The following is a 10000-nucleotide window of genomic DNA, read 5'->3' on the forward strand; positions in this document are numbered from 1 at the left end:
GTTGGTCCCTTATACTTCCGGATGGCAATGTTATGAGCTTCTTAGCCAAGCGCATACTATCTATAGATAGAATGAAGTTGACGTCACTCTGGTCTTTGTTATTGTTATTTTGCCACCCATGTTTATGAGTATTTCTTACTAAACGGTATTAACTAGACTATAAACGTATAAGGTTACACATAGTTTTGTGTGTTGGTCCGTAAAACTTCCCGATTGCAATGTTGTGAGCTTCTTAGCCAAGCGCATACTACCTACAGAGCCATTTTGTCACAAATAAAATCTAATTATGATAAATATCAATATTGATTTGGCTCGACTTAATATCGGAGTGAAAAGAAACTCTGCATAACCAATACGTTGACGCTCTTTAATGTTAGATCTACAAACAAAACGAAATACAAGCCAGTTGAGGCGATGTGCTGTTTGATTCCCACGGTTTATTGAACGAAGACGGTTTGTACGCGTTTATTTGATTAAATAAAATGAAATATGATGATGCGAAATATTTAATATAAAACACACGAGTCGGATAGATAGAGAGCCTATTTCCATGACAATTTAACTATTTCATCACCAAAAATTTTCAATGTTTTTACCAAAATCTCATGCCTCCCTAACACTAAAATGGATTTATTAAAACTTAAAGCTAAGAGCAATGCTAAACATAATTTTGTTCTACAAAATAACATCAAGTTCTTTTAAACTCTGCAAAGATTTGTCTTCAAATTTTTTGATGTTTATAAAAATTCTGTGTTAGAAAAATGTTCACTGTATGGTAACGATGTGTCGATTTTCCTGTAGTTGGCAAGGAGAGGGTTAATATGACATAACATTCTTTTCAGTTAAGATTTCAAGTTTCTTGTTTATTTACTTTTCAGGCTTTCGCCAATACTTTACTAAATTTGATGACAACATACATGAAAGAGAAAAAGAAAGAGAAAAAAAAAATAGTATATGAAACGCCAAAACCAAATGGTAATACTTAGATATCATCATGGTTTTTAAAGATAGAGTACAAAACCAAATGGTAATACTTAGATATCATAATGGTTTTTAAAGATAGAGTACAAAACCAAATGGTAATACTTAGATATCATCATGGTTTTTAAAGATAGAGTACAAAACCAAATGGTAATACTTAGATATCAGACTGGTTTTTAAAGATAGAGTACATTCTTTTATTGATGCTGTGCGCTTAGATAAGTTACTCACAACATTCTGCCTGCCCGATACAACGTACCAACACACACATCTACGTGCAACCTTGATGTTCTTGGCTAGGGGCCCTCAAACGAACCTTGAGCACGTTTACAAGGATTGCCCTATTATTGCCCTATAATATATAGTATGCACTTGGCTAAGAAGCTCACAACATTGCCATCCGGAAGTATAACGGAGCAACACACAAAACTATGTGTAACCATGAACTTTTATAGTCTGGATAATACAGTTTAGTGAGAATTACTCATAAACGTGGATGGCAAAAAACAATAACAAAGGCCCGATTGACGTCAACTTCATTCTATCTATATAAAAGCTGCAAAGTTTGGGGTGCTTTTTAAAGTTTCGAATTTCATAATTTTGACAAGTTGGGTTTCAAATAATCTATAAATATTTGAACTGCACTGCTTTTATTCGATAGAATGCTGCAAGTACTTATGTTGATAATAACAAGAAATGAAGTGAGTAGGAAAGTGCCAGAAGACAACAGAGAATAAAAACTTCCTGTTATAATCGATAGACATTTTAAATTTTTTTTTTTTTTTAAAATCTTCTCCGAAGGAAAAAAAAAATTTGTAATATCGCCTAACAGGCGTCATGTCTCATTCTTCATGTAACGTGTTGTTGTTGATCAGGAACCCATTGCAAAGCGTTTAGTCAATGGGTTATAATAAATTATTCTTTTTCCTTGGGGTAGGTACACGAATTGGCTCCCCGATTTGACGGGTGCAATGGATTCTTTGGTCAAGTTCTCCTATTACATTGGTATTAAGGAATCCAATGAAACTGGTAAGCAAAAAATGACTTTTTAACAGCTTAAACGAAGACAAACACGGAACGTTTCGGGCTCAAAACCCTTCATCGACCAAAAACAAAAACAATAAAAGCATTGATACGTCATTTAGAGAAGTTTGGGCCCAAAACGTTCCGTGTTTGGTATTTCTTTCTTTTTTGAAGAGCCTATTTCGTGCGGCTATGTGATCTAGTGGTATGACACTCGCTTTCGGATGGAAGGTCCTGGGTTCGAGCCTCGCGCTCGGCGCATAGTTGAGTCCTTGGAAAAGGCTCTTCTGTCACCGTACTCGGGGTGGAAAATGAGTACCTGGCCGTTAACAGCGTTGTCTTTGTCCGAAAAATTGTAATATCGCCTAACTAACAGGCGTCATGTCTGTCCTACATGTTAAATGTTGCTGTTGACCAGGGACCCCTTGTAAAGCGCTTTGAACAAATTTAGTGGATATTGCGCTATATAAAGCTCAATAACCTCAATATGTCCCCCGTCCTTTCTAGTAGATTTTATAAGTAAGCCACTGTCCCTCATTTTCAATTCAGAAAAGTGAGTGGAGCAGGCACTTGGCACTATATGTTGTTTGTTGTGTTTTTGACGGGACACCAGATTAATATAGGGAATGAGATTAGCGGATAAATAGCGTCCCTTGATTGGACGTCACCTTACAGAGAAAACGTCAACATGGTTTTGCGCATGCGTCTCTCTCGTCCTCGCTTTCGGCGAAGTGTCTCATGCCGGTTTCACCGGAAGCGAGGACGAGAGACGCATGCGCAAAACTAATATGACGTTCTCTCTCTAATTACTTCTCCACCGGGGACGTCCAATCAAGGGACGCTACTCTTCCGCTAATCTTATTGCCTATTGTGGAATCACTCAACTTTTAAACCCAAGCGTTAAGTGATTAGACTAGATACATGCGAGAGAAAGCTTTATTACTGAGTACTAGTGCTGGGCGGGTACCCGCGGGTAATAAAGTTAAACCGGGTACTCGGGTAAAAGGGGCGGGTAGCGGGTACCCGTTTCAACAAATGGAAACCGAACTGAGAGTGATAATTGGATGTAATACAATTTTGATTTACATATTTATATTTACATGACGTTTTTTCAAAAGATTTTCCTCCTTTATTTTTTAATTACATTGATTTTTTTTGTTTTATTTGTTAACACACGTTTGATTCAATTTTGGAATCAACAGATTAAGACTATATTAGTTCTTATCTTTTAAAGGAATCTCAGTTGTTTTTTTTTTTTTGTTTGTTGTTGTTGTTTTTTTGTTTTCTTTGTATTTTTTTTTTTTGGTTTCATTGTAATTAATTATCCTTGTTTCTTACTTCAGTTTCGTTTCATTTGTTGTAATAGATAATAAATAATAAATGAATAAAAAAAATTTAAAGAATTTTTTAAAATGCCACTCCGATATTTGTGAGCACAAATTATATTTTAAACAATGCACTTAATTAATAATAACTAATTAAGCTGTAACTAAAATCAATTAGCGAATAACAAAGGGGAGCAACTCTTTCCTAGCGTAACTCTATGTTTCAGTCCATAACATTGTTAATAACAAGAAATGAAGGAAGTATGAAAGTGCCAGAAGACAACAGAGAATAAAAACTTCGCGGCTGCGATGGGGTCTCGAACCCGCGACCTCGTAGATAGCTCATACGGAAGAGTCACGATCTCTCCGGCCTGGCGGAGTTGTCATACCAGTAAGAGGGTTGTGGGTTCGAGCCCCCCATCGCCGCCGCGAAGTTTTTATTCTCTGTTGTCTTCTGGCACTTTTCTACTCACTTCATTTCTTGTCCCTTACTTTTGTAACATTAGGGTAAACGTGTGGGTACGGAGTCTCATCTTGTCGCAAAAGTCAAGCAATCTTGAGCGCGGTCAGTAACCTGAAAGGTGACAGTGTTGTACTCAAAAACTACTGAGTACGACCATCTGACTACAGAGAGTAATGAATATTGAAAACGTTTTAGTTGGAACAGGACACATAGCAGGCGACTGGAACCTATGAAATGGATAAATGGTTCCGTATGGCCTGCTGGAGGAATAAATAGAACATTGTGAAGCGCATTGAACGTGGTTAATCCGTGAAAATGCGCTATATAAATGTTCATATTTTGCTCAAATTTTGGAGAAATATATCTACATGGCATTTCACTCTCTATTACCATGAATGACGTCATTAAAAAGTAGCATCATCATCGTCATCATCATCATTATCACCATCATCATCATCATCATCATCATCATCATCATCATCATCATCCATCATCATCATCATCATCATCATCATCATCATCATCATCATCATCATCATCATTATCATCATCAATCATCAATCATCATCATCATCATCACCAAACCACCATCAACACCACCACCACCATCATCATACTCATTATCATAATCATCATTACCATCACCACCACCACCGCCATCACAATCTTCATCAAAACCATCAACCTAATAATACAAACAGTTATGACATTCACACCACCATACTTCGAAAAAAACCCATATTTAAAATTTTGGCCAGAAAACTCGTCCTTCAAATATCGATCGAGTCATTTAAATCGATCGATATTTGAAGGACGAGTTTTTCTGGCCAAATTTTTAAATCTGTGTTTTCCAAAGTACGGCATCACAGGACATCTGTCCTTATACTGTCCCGAAAGTGCCCCAGTTACATGAATTAATAGCACCAAATTGTCCAGTTTTGTTTTTATTAATACAAGACCGAGGAGATTATAGACCATAATATTTACATTGAGCATAAATTTAACACACCATGTCTCCTCATACATTACACATGACACACTTGAACACACAACTAGGCTGATGGGTTTTCCAACTATTTAAATTTTAAATAATAATACAAAACAAATTTGAAAAAAAAACTATATATATATATATATATATATATATATATATATATATATATATATATATATATGTATATATATATATATATATATATATATATATATATATATATATATATATATATATATATAGTATATATATATATATATATATATATAATATATATATATATATATATATATATATATTATATCACTCGATTTCACGCAGGACCGATAACAGTCCTTTTGGTTGTTAGGCGAAAGCTCTACCAAGTGAGCAATAAAAACATGTTACAGGTAAACCAACAACTATATTCAAGGTGAACACCGTCCCATTATTGTTGTAGCGGGATTGTGTATATTATTATCACCAGCCACCCTAAATCCCCAAAGATATCAGGTGATACCCAACATATCTGATATTAATCTCCTATCACAAAAGAATTCCCTTGTCCAAAAACTAGGCTCTCATGTTAAATATAATTTTTCTTTCTGATCTCTTTTGAGAGGCCGCGTCTTTGCTTCGAACCCGAAAGGTACAGAGTTCGATCACCCGCCGCTGCGCTGTGTGGTCCTGAGCAAGTCACCTCGCCCTAGCTTAATTTGCGGCGCTGCATTGCGGCTGACGCTTGGGTTATTCCAGTCTTCCCTTGGAATAGACCCTAGAGACAAATTTCCCCTATGGGATGAATAAAGGGAATTTTATTTTAGTTATATTTGTTTATTTATTTTAACCCTGAAACAGACAATGCGGCTATGAGGTATGCATGACACTCGCTTTCGGACCGGAAGGTCCTGGGTTCGAGCCTCGCTCAGCGCATAGTTGAGTCCTTGGAAAAGGCTTCTTTACTCACATTCTCTCACCGTACTCAGGTGTAAAATTATTACCTGGCGGTTAACAGCGTTGTCTCTGTCCGAAAAAAAAAAGAATGTAAAATCGCCTTACAGGCGTCATGTCCCGTCCGAAACGTTAAATGTTGCTGTTGGCCAGGGACCCCTTGCAAAGCGCTTTAATGAGCATGCGTTTAGTGGATATTGCGCTGTATAAAACCTCAATTTAAAAATAAAATAATATCAAGTTGATGTGGTGGGTGACATACAGATAGTATGCGCTTGGCTAAGAAGCTCACAACATTGCCATCCGGAAGTATAACGGACCAATACACAAAACTATGAGTAACCATGAACTTTTATAGTCTGGTTAATACAGTTTAGTGAGAATCACTCACAAACGCGGATGGCAAAATACAATAACAAATGCTTTAGTGACGTCATCTTCGTTCTATCTATATATTCTAAATTTATATCCATCCCCGCTCCCCCCAAATACAGGCCATTTTCTGTCAGACAACTACGAAGCCTATTCATTTTTCGGGCCGGCTTCACCAGGAGCCAATGAGAAGGACGAGCGAAAACTTCCTGTGGTTTTCACCAGGCCCTATTTCGACTGCGGCAATTCTAACAAGTGGATTGTCAGTGCCGTAGCGCCTGTGGTCGACTTCATGCCTAGATATTCAGATTTTGTTCATCTCAGACGTCCGAAGTATGTATGTATGTATGTATGTATGTATGTATGTATGTATGTATGTATGTATGTATGTATGTATGTATGTATGTATGTATGTATGTATGTATGTATGTATGTATGTATGTATGTATGCATGTATGCATGTATGTATGTATGTATGTAGTAGTATGTATGTATGTATGTATGTATGTATGTATGTATGTATGTATGTATGTATGTATGTATGTATGTATGTATGTATGTATGTATGTATGTATGTATGTATGTATGTATGTATGTATATACATGTACGTTTTTCACCTGAGTGCAGCTATGTGGTCTAGTGGTGTGACACTCGCTTTCGGATCGGAAGGTCCTGGGTTCGAGCCTCGCGCTCGGCGCATAGTTCAGTCCTTGGAAAAGGCTCTTTACTCACATTCTCTCACCGTACTCAGATGTAAAATGAGTACCTGGCCGTTAACAACGTTGTCTTTGTCCGAAAAAAATGTAATATCGCCTAACAGCGTCATGTCCCTAAATGTTAAATGTTGCTGTTGACCAGGGACCCCTTGTAAAGCGCTTTAAGCACATTTAGTGGATATTACGCTATATAAAAGTTCAATTTTCTTTTTTTCTTTATCAGTGAGAGAATGTGAGTTTGAGAGTATTTTCATCATTACAACAATGAGCCCTTAACAGTTTGAGTTATTGGACCTGCAAATAAATACAAGTCAAGTACAAGGACATTTTCAAATATTCATTATCTTTAATAAAACAAGTATAGGGAATGAAATTAGCGGAAGAGTAGCGTCCCTTGATTGGAGTCACCGGTGGAAAAGTTATTAAAGAGAGAACGTCTTGTTGGTTGTGCGCATGCGTCTGTCGTCCTCGCTTCCGGTGAGAGCGGCATGAGACACTTCACCGAAAGCGAGGACGAGAGAGACGCATGCGCAAAACCATTTTGACGGTGTCTCTGTAAGGTGACGTCCAATCAAGGGACGCTACTCTTCCTCTAATTTCATTCCCTATAGAAAATAGTTTTGTAGTGTTTGTTATTATACATATTTTTGGTAATAATTATATAGATATTTTGATCATTGCTTATCTCTGGATTGTTAATCCACTTTTCATCACCCCCCCCCCCCCCCCCAGATTTGTTGCCACAATTGCTATGGATACGGATTTCGTGGAAATAGATTTCAATGCGTGTGGAGTCAGCAAAGGTAACCCAGGTCCTAGCTATTTGTCTGGCATCGACAGGTGTAAAGGAACAACATCGGTATGTTTGCACCTGATTTGTTGTTGTTGTTGTTGTGGTAAAATAATGTCCTAAATGTTGCTGCTCGAAGCTCGAAGAAATAAATAATAATGTGAGATTGAATGTAAGCTTCAATTTAATTACAATAACATACCAAATGAACGTTTCGGGTTTCCCCTTTATCAACAAAACAGGATGAATGAAACACCACAGATGAATGAGATGATGTGGTAGGGGCGTAGTTAAGATGAATCATCTTGTGGTAGTGGCGTAGTTAAGATGATTCATCTTAACTACGCCACTACCACATCATCTCATTCATGTGTGGTGTTTCATTCATCCTGTTTTGTTGATAAAGGTGAAACCCGAAACGTTCATTTGCTCTGTTTTTTGTAATTAAATTGAAGCTTACATTCAATTTCACATTATTATTTATTGTTGTGGTAAAAAAAACAACTAATACAATAAAAAAAAAGCAAAAAAAAAACTCAAAAGAAATTTGCTCAAAAGAGCAATTCAATAAAGACAAACAAAAAAAAAATCAGCCCCTCCAACAAAAATTGAACGGAAAAAGAGATTTATAGGGTCTTCTATTATAACATGTTAATATTCATAATTATGATAATTATGATAATGATAATAATAACACTGATGATACTCATTTTTTATTATTATTATTATTATTATTATTATTATTATTATTATTATTATTATTATTATTATTATTATTATTATTATTATTATTATTATTATTATTATTATTATTATTATTATTATCATTATTATTATTATTATTATTATTATTATATTATTATTATTATTATTATCATTATTATTTTTATTATTATTATTATTATTATTATTATTATTATTATTAGTATTATTAGTTTTACTAGTATCATTATTATCATCATTATTATTATTGTTATTATCATTATCATCATCATCATCATTATTATTATTATTATCATCATCATTATTATCATCATTATTTTATTAATATTATTATTATTATTAATTGTTATTATATTATTATTATTATTATTATTATTATTATTATTAGTTTTACTAGTATTGTTATTATCATTATCATCATCATCATCATCATTATTATTATAATCATCATTATTATCATCATTTTATTATTATTATTATTATTATTATTATCATTATTATTATTATTATTGTGGTTGTTGTTGTTGTTGTTATTATTATTATTATCACTATCATGATTATCATCATCATCATCATCATCATCATCATCATCATCATCATCATCATCATCATCATCATCATCACCACCACCATTATTTCATATAACCAACCAGTGTGTATATCCCTAATCGATTCAATTCCCAGTGCAAACACAGGCCAGGCATGGGGTTCCGGCGAGGGGGTTACAATTGTGTGTGTAAAGCAGGGCGCCGATACCCCTGGTGGTTGGACCCTCCTTACAGAGGGGTGGATATCGAAGAGTCGACAGAACGGGAGTACAACATTGGATATACGTGCTCACCTACTGATTGTGAGTATGGAAAATAACATTCTCATTTCAATGTTTAAAAAATATAATTGAGCTTTTATATAGCGCAAGATCCACTAAAATGAGATCAAGGTGGTCAACACTTTTGATATTTTCAAAATAAAATTGGAGCTAACTCGGATGTCTCCGTTCTCGACCTCCGAGGTCATGAGGTCAAGGGGGTCAACCCTTTTGATATTTTCAAAATAAACCTGGAGCTAACTCGCCCTCAACCTATTGTGTTCAATGTTTATGTTTTGTGATGGACCGATATTTCACAGTGGAAACGCGTACCATTGTGAAGAATATATTTTTAAAAATTGAGCTTTATATAGGGCAATATCTCCTAAATGTGCTCAAAGCACTTTACAAGGGGTCCCTGGTCAACATCAACATTTAAAATGTAGGACGGGACATGACGACTGTTAGTTAGGCGATATTACAATTTTTCGGACAAAGACAACGCTGTTAACGGCCTGGTACTCATTTTACAACTGAGTACGGTGAGAGAATGTGAGTAAAGAGCCGTTTCCAAGGACTCAACTATGCGCCGAGTGAAGCTCGAACCCAGGACCTTCCGATCCGAAAGCGAGTGTCATACCACTAGGCCACATAGCCGCACACGACCGTCGCCATCGTTAACTCACTCAATCCTAGAGATTTTTGCTACTTTTCAAAATTGGAAAAAAAATGTATTAAAAATGAGAATGTACATAGATAGTTTTATTCAACTACCATCATTAAGAAGTAAAAACTAAAAACATTAGATTTGATACTACGCCTATAATTTGTCTCAGAAAAGTCTAATAAATAGGCATGGGGTGGTAACAGTAAC

General features: G+C 35.4%; 1 protein-coding gene across 1 annotated transcript in view; it reads left to right on the top strand.

Moving 5' to 3' along the window:
• The window catches only part of LOC144976222 (uncharacterized), a 51124-nt gene that overhangs the window by 13937 nt on the left and 27187 nt on the right, over nucleotides 1-10000 (top strand). The window contains exons 4-8 of the mRNA XM_078920404.1: nucleotides 1919-2010; nucleotides 6211-6421; nucleotides 7538-7664; nucleotides 9003-9168; nucleotides 9298-9413. Coding sequence (XP_078776530.1) covers nucleotides 1919-2010; nucleotides 6211-6421; nucleotides 7538-7664; nucleotides 9003-9168; nucleotides 9298-9413 — 712 coding nt within the window. The remainder of the gene's footprint in view (nucleotides 1-1918; nucleotides 2011-6210; nucleotides 6422-7537; nucleotides 7665-9002; nucleotides 9169-9297; nucleotides 9414-10000) is intronic.

The sequence above is a fragment of the Berghia stephanieae genome, chromosome 7 (assembly GCF_034508935.2).
Source record: "Berghia stephanieae isolate SIO BIC M18660-M18661 chromosome 7, UCSD_Bste_1.3, whole genome shotgun sequence".
Classification (NCBI taxonomy): domain Eukaryota; kingdom Metazoa; phylum Mollusca; class Gastropoda; order Nudibranchia; family Aeolidiidae; genus Berghia; species Berghia stephanieae.